We start from the raw sequence: 15,341 nt of genomic DNA, 5'->3' as shown, positions 1-15,341 counted from the left end.
GAATGACCTGTTTCAAAGTTCATTAAAATTTCCAGCTTGTTCGGTGTCTATCTAATTAAATGGAAGACAAACGAACCTATAACTGTGTCCTCAGTAGAGGGACCCCATTCCCTCTACTCACCATTCAGCTAGGAAATAGTGGAGGAAGGAAATAGTCTATCACAAGAAATCCCTCTGAGCGAGGAAGTGTCTTCTCATAATTCTTGAGCAGTCAAGATCTGGCCTCAGCTTTTTCGATGCAAAGTCTTTCCAATGTTTGATGCTAAATTTAGTGATTTTTGAAAGATGGGATAGTAACTAAAATTTAGGAGTAAATGGAGTAAATGACCAAGAGGTTGCCCTGCCAGTTACTCAGTTCAGGAAGTTTGTCATCTAGATATTTGTGAAGAAAGACTGCTGGAGACACGTGGGTCCCTCAGCCGCTATTGACTCGTGCAGGTTTCCCTGCCTTGGTCCTGGGGTGGCTGGCAGGCCTTCTCTCTGACTGTGGGGACACATCCCTCTCTTTCCAGTGGACCTGGGGGATTTGGATGTATCCCATTACAGGATAGCCCAGTGGGAGCCCCCAGACACAGCTGGAATATGGGTTTTGTATCTCCGTAAATGGCAGAGTAAAAGCCTCAGGGTGAAAGCACAGTCCACCAGTCCCCAAGAGTGAAAACATGCAATCTGGATTAGGTTATTTTATTTTACTTTTTCTTTACTCTAGTTAAGTTCTGCTTTAAACCGTTAAATAGTGGCTGGACTGAGTTTTTTGTTTTAAGTCATTAAGAATACTTCTTTTATGTGTGTCTGTGATCTTTAATTGCTAAAAGGATGAAAATGCATGCAGTTTTTATAATAATTCTTTGTAAGTCTGTGATGTGACATGGTTTAAATAAGTAATAAAAATCCATCCCCTTTGGTACCGTTTATTTTTGCCAAAGTTTTAATCCTCTGATCTAATTCCTCTTGTTCCATTTCTGTCTCATCAGTTACCAAGCCCTCTTGATTCTGTACCAGGCTTTCTGGAACTGCCCTTTCCTATCCTTCTCTCTGCCCCCATCTACCACCCTCCTCCCTTCCATTCCCCCCTCCCCCGATATAGGTACTGGCTCTCCCTACTTGCAGAGGGGAAATCCGTTCCATACCCTCTCCAGCATCCTCTTCAGCCTAAATCTCCCCCTAAAGCTGCGACCTGATCTTGGTACTCCTGTGCTCGGAGACCTTCACCAGCTTCTCACTTCCCCAGGATAAAGTCAAAACCCGTGGCCCAGTTAGAAAAGCCCTACCTCAGTCTGCCTACTCCACCTTATCCCTGCGGTTCCGCATACTTCTCCGCAGAGAGCAGACAGCCACTCGCAGGCTGGCCTCCTGGCTGGTGCTTGCCGGCCCTGGGTTGTATCTCCCCCATCCTCCTGCTCTTCCTCCCTCTCCAAACCCTGCTCATCGCTCCAGGGCCAGCTCAAGTCCCCACCTCCCCAAAGCCTCCCTCTGGTGCCAGGGGAGTGACAACCCCTCTCGCACCGCCTTGGCAGTCCAGGTGCCCACAGGCCCCAGCTGCCGCGTAACTTCGTCTTCACCTTCACTTGTTACTGGTTCCTGCTCGTATTTCGTCTTTGTAATGAGATTGAAGCTACTTTGCACAAGGCTTGTGTCCTGCTGTCTGGGCGGCCCCACCACTCCCTCTGTCGTATCCTGTACACAGACCCTAATATATTTACTGCGGTAAAATGTTGGTTCAGTACATAATAAAAATCAATTGAGAGTAGCAGAATAGCAACATAGTGCTAGGAAGCGGAGACTGAAGAGAACAGTTTAATTTTAGGCAGTCTTATGAAAAGGAGCAAGTTCTGTAAAACAAATAGTTTTGTTATATCTTCTTATATTAATATATTTTGTTATATATTCTTTTATTCTCCATGGGTCAGGTTTTCCGTTTAGATGGAAATATATTTGCTGGAACTCCTCTCGTCCTAAAATTTGCTAAATGAGGTAAATATTGTCCTTTATTAACTCAGGTAGATTAGGAAGAGCAGTAGATTTCATAAAGGCTGGCAGTAGGATCCACCTTCTGATTTTCCTACTTCATTGTCCTCAGTGAAGTCTAACGGCAGAGAATGAGTGTCTGTACCTGAGAATCGATTTATTCCCTACCCTACATGCGTTAAAAAAGGAGAGAGGTGTACCCACCTAAGCAGCAGTGGGCGACCACTTATCCCATTTCAAGTCTGGGAGAGTCTAGCCTTGAACAGTGATGTACCATGGTTAGAAACTACATTTCTTGTTGTGAAATATGCAAAATATGTAGACACTCAAGGTCATCCTGCTTTCAGTATGTACAGTGTAAATTTAAATTGTTTTAAATAGAGTTATCCCAGAGAGGATGATCTGAAATAAAGACATTCTTTAAGGCACAAATGGAAACAGCAGTAATGCATGCATCAAGCAGAAGCAAAATGGCTGAAGTGGTTGAAAAATTCGAGAGTGAAAGAAGAAAGGCAACCAAAGCAGTTGTACTTCAGGAGAAAGTTTTTGAAGAGGCTTTTGTCCTGCCTTTGATTTGGAAGAACAGGGAAAATGGGGAAAAATAATGCATAAATAATAAGAATGGAGGGATCTGGTCTGAACAGTTCTCCAGTTCCAAGGCACACAGGAAGAGTTAAAGAGGGGAATCTAATGTGACATGGCAGGCAGTTTCTGAATGTAATTGAATGTGTTGTAGGTAAGACCCTTGAAAGGGAAAGGTCCTCTCATGTCCGATTAGCTGTGGTGTTCTATGACAGATTAAATAAGTAGAAATGTCATTCACTTAACCCTTGGTAATTAACTATGCATTGCCTATAAATAATTATGCTCTTTTGCTTATATGTCCTGCTATGGCTTTAATTACGAAGGGAAAGTTTCATTTTTCACTAGATATACCTCGGTAAACTTAAATGTCTATTCATTCTGATAGTCTCAGCTCTTACAATTGTTTTGATTAACTGTTAGTTTAACCCCCTACAATTACTTGATATGAGGATAACGCTTTAAAAGACACTTATTCTGTTTTATTATTGCTTGAACTTTGCCGTCTGCTCTTCTGTGGTTCCGATACTCTGGGCATCTGTGTCTGTTTTTTTCTCCCTCTGTTTTGTTGGTTTTCCATTATCTGGTTTGGTACAATGATTAATCCTTAAAGTGTTTGTGTTTACAGGGTGGATGTGTGGACTCGACCAACCAAAGCCTGGCTCTGTTACTCATGACCCTTGGACAGCAGGACGTTTCCAAAGTCCTTCTCGGACCGCTCTCTCCCTACACGTGAGTTGTTTTCTTTCAGCCTCCTTATGCTGTCCAGTTTAATCCTCCAGTCGAACGAAATGATGAGCGCTATCCTGTTCCCACCTGATTATGCTGATCCTTAAATGAGCTGGAAGTTGTTGCTTTCATCTGGCGTTTAACAAGGATTTTGCTTTCCTTTCTTTCCTGCAGTTTCTTCCTTCCCATCTGTCATTTCTGTGTCATTAAAACTGCGTGATCTATACTAGACAGTTCTGTCTGTGCTTTAGATATTGTTTCCATTTTGGAGGTAAACTCCTGCTTCTGTTATAGCTTGGGTTTTATTGTTAGTTTTAAAAAAACCCTCTTTTTCCGACCTTTAGCAAAAAGGACTGCCTTTTTGTCCAGGAGGCAAAGTTCATAGTAACACCACTGGACTAGGAGGGAAATGCAGAGGTGAGTTTGAGGCCATGAGATGTTATCAGAAGTTGACTGTTGGGGTATTAAAGCAGGCATTCTCCAAAACAGAGCAGATCCTCAGAAGACTTGAATTCTAAACAGCACAATGAAAGAAGCACTCCTGTTGCTAGTCAGTGAGGTTGCTGGGAAACAACCTGTTTGAACACTGACATCTCTGTACATGTGTCTATATACTTGAAGATCATTCTGTGGCCACCTGTGGGTGGGAAGCTGGCGGGGGGAATGGGCCTTGAGTTTGAGGAAATATTCAGGTAGATACGAGACTGAACTGTCCTTTTTCGGTTATCATGGTACCGATGCTGTATGTCTGAAAGGTACAGTACTGTGATAACTGAAGAATGGTGGTGCCATCACATTGAGAAAGGGGCGGGCACTGTAGAGGGGGCAGTGTACCGTCGGACCCCGGCGCTGGGAGTATAGCGACCAGGAGATTCTTTTTTTTTTTTTTTTTTTTTTAATTTATTTATTTATTTTTGGCTGTGTTGGGTCTTCGTTTCTGTGCGAGGGCTTTCTCCAGTTGCGGCAAGTGGGGGCCACTCTTCATCGCGGTGCGCGGGCCTCTCCCTGTCGCGGCCTCTCCCATTGCGGAGCACGGGCTCCAGACGAGCAGGCTCAGTAGTTGTGGCTCACGGGCCCAGTTTCTCCGCGGCACGTGGGATCTTCCCAGACCAGGGCTCGAACCCGTGTCCCCTGCATTGGCAGGCAGATTCTCAACCATTGCGCCACCAGGGAAGCCCCAGGAGATTCTTTTGGAGACTTTTTTTTTTTTCTGTAAGTTGGTGGTGGAAGGCTTTTTGGAACAAGGAAATGGAAGAGAATACATTGTTAGCATTGCGGGAAGACTGAAAGCAGGGAACTGGTGAGGACCACATTGTCTCCCGATAACTTGTGTAAAGTATTTCACAGGACAGGAAACCTGAAATTGAGTCGTCCTAAATGGCATGCTGACATCAGGAATCAACATTGCCGAGAGAGACTTTGTAGTTAAGGCACTTGGAGAGGAGGTGAGGGCTGGGAGCACAGCACCTTAAGTGTAGAGATTGGCTTCCCAGCGAGTTTGCTGGAAGTGGCTGACAGCCGTGTGGCCGCCACAGCGCCCTTCACCCTCTTAGCTGGTCTCATGGCTGCTGCTTTCCCAGCCTTGGCTTCAGGGCAGCAGAAGGCCTGGCTGCTCACACAGCATGAGGCGGTGTCTAGAAATGTGTGTGGTCGTGGGGCATGGGGTTTGGCAGAACATTATGTGAAAAATGGAATGTATATTTTTATTTTTCCTTGACACTTTTTTTTTTTTTTTTTTGCTTTTAGAGATTTTTTTTCAGTTTGGCTACAGGCCCTTGTATAATCTTTTTAAGTCAGCAAACTCTGTGGAGACCGTCAAGATGTGACTGGACATTTTTAAAAGTTCCTGTGTCCTTGACACACCCCCTCACCAAACATTAATTGCAGTGTCTTGTCTTCCAGAAACCTTGCCTAAAATTACACATCTCCTGGGAAAACAAAGTGGTCTGCTCTGAATGGAGCTTTACAGGAGTGGGACAAATTGCAAAATTTTGTGTTTTGAGCCCTGGGGCTGGGACTTGCAGGACAGTCTTCCTCTGGATTACCTGCACCCCCCCAGGGCTTCCTGCAAGAGGGGCGGCCAGGGGCTTGGAAACGGCAGCCTCCCTTCTTTCAGTAAGCTAGCACAAGGGAGGAGGAGGGAGTTTCTTTTTGAAAGCTGTATCTATTTGGGACCCTTCTTGCCTTTAATCATTGTGGAAAGCTCTAGAAGCCCAAAGAGATGAAGGGCAAAGGTGGGAAGAAATAGGCGTGCTCCAGGACAGGCAAAGTTATCATCATGCTTGCATACAGTTAAGGGTGAAAAGGACAGAATCCACAGTCAGGATGATCATGGTGAGGGAACAGCTTATCCTAGTTGGATTCAAGAGCTTTGGAGACCATAATATCACACGTATTTTTATGTGCAGTTAAAATCATAAAAATCTGCTTTCTGTAACCTCAGATTTCTAAAGAAAACCAGAAGCAAGACCCTCCTTGGTTTAAAGAAATGTAGTTTTTCTGGCAGTTTGCATGTTTTGATTTGTATAAATAGCTTTTTAAATGTCTATTTACAGAGCACTGGGATTAAGCAGGATAGTGTTTTCTAGAAGTGTTGCTTTCAAACCCTTTCTGGAAAATAAGGGTCTTTCTGTTTTTCCCCTTTCCTCTTCTCTCTGTTTTACTGCAGGACGTGGCTGGTAATGGTTTTCTGTGTTATTTGAGAAAGTAAATCTATATGTGTGAAATTCTTTGGGAAGGCCAGAGAGTTTTGTTTTCAGTAGAATAAAATAGTATTGGATAACGTGCTGGTATGTGGAGAATCTATTTCTTTTCAATTTGCTGAGTTTTAGGTGGTTTACAATTAGTGATGGTGGTTCTACTTTCCCCTCAAAAAGCTTAATTTTACGGTTTAAGGATGATTTATACTTTATTTGAAAGTAAGAGTATATATCAACGAGCATCTTAATTAGCACTTTCAGAAATTGTTTATGACCAGAGACTGCGGTGACCAGAAAAGTTCCTACGTTCTGCCAGTGCACAGGTATTCGAGTCCAGCCTATCTGGATTTCAGTTCTGGCTCTACCTTGCAGCACTGGGAGACCATGGACAAGGTCTTTGGCATCTCTGAGCCTCAGTTTCATCCACAGAGAAAGTGAATGGTCCTGAAGTCATGGGCTTGTGAAGGTGGAGCGAGGCTTAAACAAGGTTGGGCACTTACTCTCCCAGCAGCGCGGTGTGCCTGGCAGAGCTCCATCAGTGCTGGACGCACATGGACGTCCACTCTCCTGTGAAGTTCACTTTGAACACCAGGAGGCCTGGTAAACTTGCTTTGGGTAACCTCAGGCCTGAAGTCAGCTGTAAATCGTCTGCTCAGCTATCTAAATCTGTATCCACTAATTTTTATTTTTATTTTTCTTAAAGACTTTTAAAAAATTTATTTATTTACTTATTTATTATTTTTTTAAAATTTTTGGCTGCGTTGGGTCTTCATTGCTGCACCCGGGCTTTCTCTAGTTGCGGTGAGTGGGGGCTGCTCTTCGTTGCAGTGCGTGGGCTTCTCATTGCGGTGGCTTCTCTTGTTGTGGAGCACGGGCTCTAGGCCCGCAGGCTTCAGTAGTTGTGACACGTGGGCTTCAGTAGTTGTGGCTCGCGTGCTCTAGAGTGCAGGCTCAGTAGTTGTGGTGCACGGGCTTAGTTGCCCCATGGCATGTGGGATCTTCCTGGACCAGGGCTCGAACCTGTGTCCCCTGCCTTGGCAGGCGGATTCTTAATCACTGCGCCACCAGGGAAGTCCCTGTATCCACTGATTTTTAAATTTACGACTAACTTCCTGCAGTCACATTACTAAACAAACTACACACATCTTATTTACTGTTCCTGAGAATTCTGTAAGTGGATGTTTATTTAACAACACTTAACAGTGTTCGCTGTGGGCCAGATGTTGTTTTACGCACTTTACAAACACGAACTCTTTCAGGTTTCATGATAACCCCACAAGGGTGGTAAAGTGATGAAGGCAGGTACACTCCATTTTACTGGTGAGCGGATTGAGACACAGAGTGGTCAAGTCGTGTGCCCAGGGTCACACAGGCAGCAACTGGGGTTTGGACTCTGACGTCTCGTCCAGAGTGCACGCTTCCCTGACCCACTGTGCTATTTAGTAAAAGCTGGGATTTCACACATGTTATTGGACTCCAGGCACCTCCCTGCCTGAGCCCAGGGTGCCCTGCTGTATCTTTTCAGCGTCCTCGTTTCAAATTGTCATAAAATGATCTCCTTCGGTCTTTCATTGGAAGTCTAAAATAAACTACGTCACTTTGTTTTATTCTAGTTTTAATAAATGACCTCTTCACTTTTGTGACGTGCTGGGGAGCGAGAGCCCAGGGTCCTTGTAAACACAGACTGATCGGGGTAGTTGGCTCACCCAGTGTGTAGCACAGTGATGTGAAGATCAATGAGATGCTGCTCTTTGGGTTCAGTTGCCTAACTCCTCTCTGGGAGCCAGCACAGCACACGCCACCTTACATCTGGGAAATGGTTTAAACGCTGCAAAGCCCAGTCTCCTTTATTATGCTCTTTGAGCTGCAGGACATATTTGGCATATAGTAAAACAAGTGATATCCTTACTTTTCAGATGACAAAGAGGTCAGTCACCTGCTCATAGTGAGTTCTTGGCTGAACTTGGCCTGGGATCCATGTCTCCTGAGAGTGCAGCCAACCTGGCTCTCTGTTTCCTGCTGCCTTTATAACGGAGTTTAATAACTTCATTCCTGGAGCAGAGGTCAGCTGGTCTTTGGGAAAACAGCTCTTTGGCAGAAAAAGTACCACCGATATATTTAAAAGATGCCGTGTAGTGACTACAGGGGGCCCTGTTGAGCAGATTCTCTTCCCACCCCCCAGATCTTCCATCCCCTCAATTTGCAGAGCAACTCCTTAGATCTGAGAAGTAGGTGACCCCAGTGTCCAAGTGGCTTGGTGGAGCAGGAGGCGGGACCCTCTATCATGGTTTGTTGTTGTAGAGCCGCCAGAGAGAGCACGTTGTGATCCCCGTCACCACCACGCTCTAGCTGGCTTCAGAGGGGGACCTGGTATGAGGGGCTGTATTTTCAGGGGCAGGGCCAGGCAACCTGGCAAGTTGCAGGCAGTTGGGATCCAATGGGCAGATGACTGTGAGCCCAGTGGCCTTCACCTGTTGACCAACAATGGTGGTGGGAACAACCCGCTCTTGGAAAATGCACAGGAAAAATTACCTCTGTGCTCCAGGATTCTCTGAAACCCGCTTGTCAGATGGACTGGAGGCGTTCATGAAAAGTAGGTTGTTGGTGGTTTTTTGTGTTTTCATTTTTTAAAAAAAATAAATCACTTTGTTCTAGGGGAAGAAAGCTCGCTAAGGATACTTCTCATAAGTCAGGAGTCCCAGTTGCCTAAAAGGGTTAGTCTGAAAATCTTCCAGTCACACTGTTGCGGGGATTATCTGTAGAGGAGCAGAGCTGCCCTCGGTGTCCCGGGGGTGCCTCTTCTGCCTGGCTCTGTGGCCGGGGGGCTGTGTCTAGAAAGTGTGGGTCTACTGTATGGTGTTTGGAAGAGAAAGAAAGGGGAGCAGTGCCGCATGGGGCTGTGGAAAAGGACGCAGGCTGGCCCTGGACCTGACTTTGTTCAACTGCATATAGATGTGGGTGAGTTTATTCTGTTTGGTTTTCATTTTCTTAAGGATACTGTTAGTATTTCATATCGCCTGAGGTTATTTCTCAGCTTCTGAACATGGTTGCTTTTTGCTATCCCAGCCACAGGAGACTTAGGGAGAATGGGGCTGGCAGTGGAGGGCATCATGAAATGTACCTTAACTCAGTCCTTACACAGTCTTCCTCAGACAGGCTGAAGAGTTGGCAGAACATTATGTAAAAAGTGGAACTGACTTTGCTTTTTCTAACGATTCCAAGGGCTACAAATACCCCAAAGCTGCAACTATGCAGGCCTGCACACTCAAGCCTGTGTTTCTCCCCTCCTTCTCCAAGAGATCAGAGGCAGGCTGCGGCCTTTTAGGAATTCTGCCAGCTGGGGAGGGTGTCTGGTTTTTCCAGCACAGTTGAATGATTCAAGGTGAAGCATGAAGTAGGCTGGGGAGGCTCTGGGAGCAGAGCGTGCTTCGGGCCTGTATTAGAACCGAGGCAGCAGTGAGAGAGAACAGGCTGTTTCCTCCTTAGAATGCAGACAAGTGGGTGAGATGGCTGGCTTTTTCTGCGTTGCTGCCAGCTGGAAGCTATGCCCACAGATGTGGACTGTTTATCTATGGGGTTTTTTGATGTGTTTGTTTTCTTTCTTTCTTAGGGCAGGGTTAGGGAGGTTGTGAGGCTGGGACAGAGCAAAAACCTGAAAATTTCAATTGGTTAGTAAAATGGGAAAGCCAGCAGGGGAAGAATTGACTTCCCTTAATTGCTAAGAATGTTGAAGTCATTTCTCAAAAGTATCCCTAAACCCTAACTCCCACATTCTGTTGGGTGCCCCATTCCTGAGTGCCTTATATATATAGTGCCTAGAAGGTGTAATGGGTTAAGGTCATTGCCCTGGAGGTGCTTATATAATTTACCAAGAGCGGGGCGAGGGCAATTGTGAGACAGTTACACATGAACATTTAATTAGACTCCATAAGCAGAGCCAAGAATGCTATGGAAACCCAGAGGGGTTACTGGCTAGAGAAGGCTTCGAAGAATAGGTGGCAAATGGGACTTTATTTTAAAGACGGAGATGAAGTAACACAATCCAAGGTGGAAGAGAGAGCAAAGAAGTGAGGAATTTTTCTGTGAGCATGCAGCTATCACTGGGACTCCTACTGTCCAGGCTAGTTACTGTTCCATCTCTTAGCCCATCTCAGGCAGACAGGATGTGGAATTGTTCAGACTTTCTTTTCCCCTTTTTGCCTTTTCCTCCTTTGACTAGGTTAACTAGGATAAAGGGACAGGAGAGGGTGGAAAATGCGTTGCAGTAGGCTCTATACTTAGTTTGGTATATACTGTGTGAGGACGGGAGCCATGTATCAGTTCTTTTCTTCTTTTTTTTTTTTAACTTCACAAATAAAATAGTTACTTTAAACTTTATTGAGATATAATTCACATACCACACAGTTTACCTATTTAAAGTGTACAATTCAGTGGGTTTTTAGTATATTCACAAAGTTGTGTAAATGTAACCACAGTCTAATTTTAGAACATTTCCACCACCCTGGAAAGAAACCCTTTTGCCCATTTACAGTTGTTCCTGATTCCTCTCACTCCCCCCAGCCCTAGGCAACCCCTAATCTGCTTTCTGTCGCTATAATAGATTTGCCTGTTCTGTCCAGTTCATATAGACTCAAACAATATGCGGTTCTTTGTGACTGGCTTGTTTCACTTAGCAGAATGTTTTCAGGGTTCATCCATATTGTAGCATGTATTAGTACTTCATTCCTTTTTATGGCTGAATAATATTCCATTGTACAGATAAACCATCTTTTGTTTATCCATTCATCAATTGATGGCCATTTGAGTTGTTTGTACTTTTTGACTATTATGAATAGTGCTCTTATGAACATTGGTGTACAAGTTTTTGTGTGGATGTATGTTTTCATTTTTCTTGTGTATATACCTTAGGGTGGAATTGCTGGATCATATGGTAACTAACTCCTTGTTTAACATTTTGAGGAATTGCCAGACTGTTTTCCACAGTGGTGGTACCATTTTACATTTCTACCAGCAGTGTTTGAGGGTTCCAATTTCCCCACATCCTCACCCACACTTTTGTTATTATCTTTTTTTGTTGATCGTAGCCTTTCTGTTGGTTTTGATTTGCGTTTCCCTAGTAACTAATGATGTTGAGTATCTTTTCATGTGGTTATTGCTATGTGCATATCTTCTTTAGAGAAATGTCTATTCAGATCCTTTGCTCATTTTAAAATTAGGTTATTTGGTTTTTTATTATTGAGTTGTATGAGTTCTTTATATGTTCCAGATACCAGACCCTTGTCAGATAAATGATTTGCAAATATTTTCTACCATTCTGGGGGTTGTCTTTCCACTTTGTTGATAGTGTCCAGAAAAGATTTTAATTTTGATGAAGTTCAGTTAATCCATTTTTTCTTTTATCACTCTGCTTTTGATGGTGTATCTGAGAAATCATTGCTTAACCCAAGATCATGAAGATTTACTCCTGTGTTTTCTTCTGTGAGTTTCATAGCTTTAGCTCTTCCATGTAGGTCTTTGATCCGTTTTGAGTTAATTTTTGTGCGTGATGTGAGGAAAGGGTCCAACTTCATTCTTTTGCGTGTGAAGTTGTTACAACAGCATTTGTTGAAATTATTCTTTCCTCTTTGAATTATCTTGGCACCTTTTTGAAAATCAGTTGACCACGAGTGTGTGGGCTTGTTTCTTGACTCTCAATTCTGTTCCATTGATCTGCATGTCAGGATCAGTATTTTGAAAGCTCCGTGGGTGATTCCATGTACATTCTGGGTGAGAACTATTTGGATGGTTTGATTGGGAGGCAGCACAACACAGCGTTGCTGAACTACTTCATTAAAGACGTGCAGATCATCTGTTCTTAACTAAACCAGTGTTTCGCAAACTGGGCTGGTAAGAATCACCAGGGAGGATTCTGGCCCCTGTGCCCTGGGGAGACACGGCCTGGTAAGGGGTGAGGAGGGGACATGTGGCCTGTGATTCTGGGCTCTTCCACATGGACACTTCCTCTCCACCAGTTGCCAATTGATTGAAACCTTCAGGAATCTGCTTGTTAAATGAACTCTGCAGGTGAGTCCTATGGTCAGTCTAGCTGGGTTGATGCTGAATCTGCTAGGCCAGACCAGTACCATGGTCCTTCCACGGAATTGCTGTTCCCAAGGTACTCTTGGGGTGAAGCCATCGCTCTGTCTTAAGGGAGATGACAAGAAAGAGCCCCTTCAACCTCCTCTGCATGTTTACTGTGAGCACTTCCCTGGCCACCTTATTTAATATTGCCTTCTGCCATATACACACAAATATTTTATACCTACATTTCCTTCTCATCTGCCTTGTTTACTTTATTTAAATTTCTGACTATGGAGGAAGTATATATATATTTCAAGGATATAGATTGAAAGCTTCATAAGAGAAGGGATTTTTGGTTGACCGCAATATCTCCAGCACGAAGAACAGTGCCTGGCACATAGTAGGCACTCAGTAAATATTTGTTGAATGAATGAAAGGGCTGTCGGGATTGAACAATGGAGAGAGAGACTTCTCTCTTTCAGCATCAGCAGCAGTCACTCTGCTTGGTTTTAATCTCATGATACTGTGACTCATTAAAGCACGTGTTTCTCTCTCTGCATGAGCTCTTGAAGATTAATGCCGTATTCATGTCCACTCTAATGCGTGTGTAGGACTAACCTCTAACCTTTTTCTTTCTTTTTCTTTACTTAATTTGTCTTATGTTGTGTGCATCTCTGCAAGCTGTTTAAAATCATCTTTGGAATCTGGCAGGCTGTAAATAAATGCTGTTTAATCAGCATTGATAGAAGTTCTTAATTTCAGTTATTCCTCCTGATCTGGGAAATTAAAAGCTTCAGTTCTAGGCTGGAGAAGAATTTTTTAAAAACCGAATTCCTCTTTCATTTCTCCCTCCCTTTTTTAAATTTTTATTTTTATTTTTTAGGATAGAATTTTTGCGGCATTTGAAGAGCTTTTTCCAGATTATGTTTAAAATTGAAACCAAGCCATGTGGTGAAGAACTCAAGGGAGGGGATAAAGTGCTGATGACTTGTGTTGGCATTGGCTTCTCCAACCTCAGCAAGACCCTCAAGTGACACTGTCACAAGATGAAAGGCCCCAAGGCCTCTAGACACAGCAGAAGCTGCCAAGGAACCAAAGGGACCAAGTTCATCCAGGACAGGATGGCCTCTTGTATTAAGGACTTTTAAAATTTTCCATTTAAAAACAATCAGGATATCCGAATAAAAGATGTCTCTCTATCTTGTGGTTTCCAGCCATTTCTCCAGGGCAGACATTCCTCAGGAGGCCTAGTCATGATGGGAGCTCCCTTGGCTTACCTGGATGAAGGTGTGCCTTCAGGATACAGTCGTGCTGCTAGAACAACATCACAGCTGCATTTCAGCAATGCTTCCTCGGCCCACATCCCCAGGCTTCTGCCATATGGCTATTTTTCCAGACCTGTGGAGTTACTGTTCGTTCTGCAAGGACTGACCTCTCTGAACCTTGGTTTCTGTGTAGGGATTAAATGAGATAATATTGGTAGAAGCCCTTTATGAGTAGTGCAGTGTTATGCAAATGTCAGAAATTGGTGTAGTAGACTATTTTATCCCTCGTCTTCTGAGTGGACTGCTATCTTAGAGACGTACTGCTCCCCATCTGGTTCATTGTATGTGGATTTTGGGGAGGATGAGTGACTAGGGAGAGCAGGGATCTAACTAAAGTTATTGGATGTTTTCTATATCTCAGGTGTGCTATGTGTTTTCTCATTTTATTCCCACAGTAACCCAATGATGTAGGTTTTATTATCTCCACAAGAAAAATTTAAAAAGGGTATTTTGTTCTTTTGAAATTGATAATGTAAAGATAGTAGATCCCCTGATTTAAAAGATCTAAGTGTAATAGTGTCAGAGTCTAGAATTTTACCCTGCTTGCAAGCTAATAAGTTAGATTATTACTGTTTCATGGATGCTAGCAGAAGACGTGAATATCTCAGGTCAGAGACAAAGAACGTTATTACTCAGAGCACAGCAAGCCGCGTGAGCTTCATGTTTGTATTGGTTTCTTTCTCCCTAAGTCCCACACTGGTGATGTGTAGGGGCCGCAGGTAGATGCCATGCATGCCGGGGGTTTGCGTCAGAGCCAAGGAACATGCACACTTGGGCACTCCACCTCTTGCAGCAAGCCTGCTCTTTGTTCCAGATGGGGACATTACTTCACCCCTCAAGACTGCTTGCTATGAACACATGATGAGAAAGTGTCGTGGTAAAGGCCTCCCCAGCAAGAATGTGCAGGAACACTCAGGACCTGTGGTGGTTTCGTCTGCAACTAATAGAGGCTACATGTGGTGTGTGTAAGGGGTCAGAATTGGTAGAAGGGGAAATATCTGATTCTTTCTATTAGGATTCCAAATGGTGTTTTCCACCTAGGGTGGGCTTTTGAAGTAAGGAAAGGTCTTTACCTCCCCAGTTCTCTTGCTACCCTTTTCTTTTTCAGTAAAAGGGGTCCAGAAGGAGTCTGTGCTCTCGTGTCTGGGGATGTGGGAGGATGCGGAGGTGAAGGGCTAACACTGAAGGAGGTCAGGCCATTTTGAACTGTGGCTCTCTTCTTAATGAGAGCTCTACGTAGTGTGTTAGATTTCTGTTGCTGCATAACAAATTACCAGAGACTTAGCAACTTAAAAGAATACCATTTATCATCTCACAGTTCTGTAGGTCAGAGGTCTTGGTAGGTTTGCTTGGGTTCTCTGGCTACGGCCTCAGAAGGCTGATGTCAAAGTGTTAGCCAGGCTGGGCTCTGGGCAAGAATATGCTTCCAACTGCATTCAGGTTGTTGGCAGAATTCAGGTGGTAGGACTGGGGTCCCTGTTTCTGGCTGTCAGCTGGGGACAATTCTCAGCTTATAGAGCCTGCCTGCATTCCTTGCAACTTGGTTCCCTCCATCTTTAAGCCAACAACGATGCACTGAATCCTTCTGTGGCATTGAATCCTTCTCATGCTTGAATCTGACTTCTTGTGATACCAGGGTAATCTCCTTATCTTAAGGTCATCTGATTACAGCAGTACCTATATTAGTGTTTGAATAGCCAGGGCCCAGGACTCTTGGACATCTGAGAATTCTGCCTGCCACACATACTGCAGTTTTATTTACTGCTGCTGATGTTTGAATCCAGATCTGCCCATGCTCAGATACAGAACTGAGGGACCACAGGGCTTTGGCTGTGTCCTACAGGGGCTTCCTGTCCCTCGGGACAAGCTCTGGAAGTGGTACTGTTGGTCAGTTTAGGATGGCATGTAGACTCCAGGCAGATCATTGCAAGCAGCAGAAGGGATGTGTGCCCCTCTGCTGTAAACACGGAAGTGTCCC

At 44.2% G+C, this 15,341-nt stretch overlaps 1 protein-coding gene across 1 annotated transcript in view; it reads left to right on the top strand.

The window, feature by feature from the left end:
- RCL1 (RNA terminal phosphate cyclase like 1) overlaps window positions 1–13,237 on the top strand; it is a 54,711-nt gene extending 41,474 nt beyond the window's left edge. Inside the window, exons 8-9 of the mRNA XM_057548547.1 lie at window positions 3,179–3,282; window positions 12,922–13,237. Coding sequence (XP_057404530.1) covers window positions 3,179–3,282; window positions 12,922–13,072 — 255 coding nt within the window. The 3' untranslated portion in view covers window positions 13,073–13,237. The remainder of the gene's footprint in view (window positions 1–3,178; window positions 3,283–12,921) is intronic.
- The last annotated feature ends 2,104 nt before the right edge of the window (window positions 13,238–15,341 follow it).

Source organism: Balaenoptera acutorostrata, chromosome 6 (assembly GCF_949987535.1).
Source record: "Balaenoptera acutorostrata chromosome 6, mBalAcu1.1, whole genome shotgun sequence".
Taxonomy (NCBI): domain Eukaryota; kingdom Metazoa; phylum Chordata; class Mammalia; order Artiodactyla; family Balaenopteridae; genus Balaenoptera; species Balaenoptera acutorostrata.
This window is presented reverse-complemented; position numbering and strand designations above follow the sequence as displayed.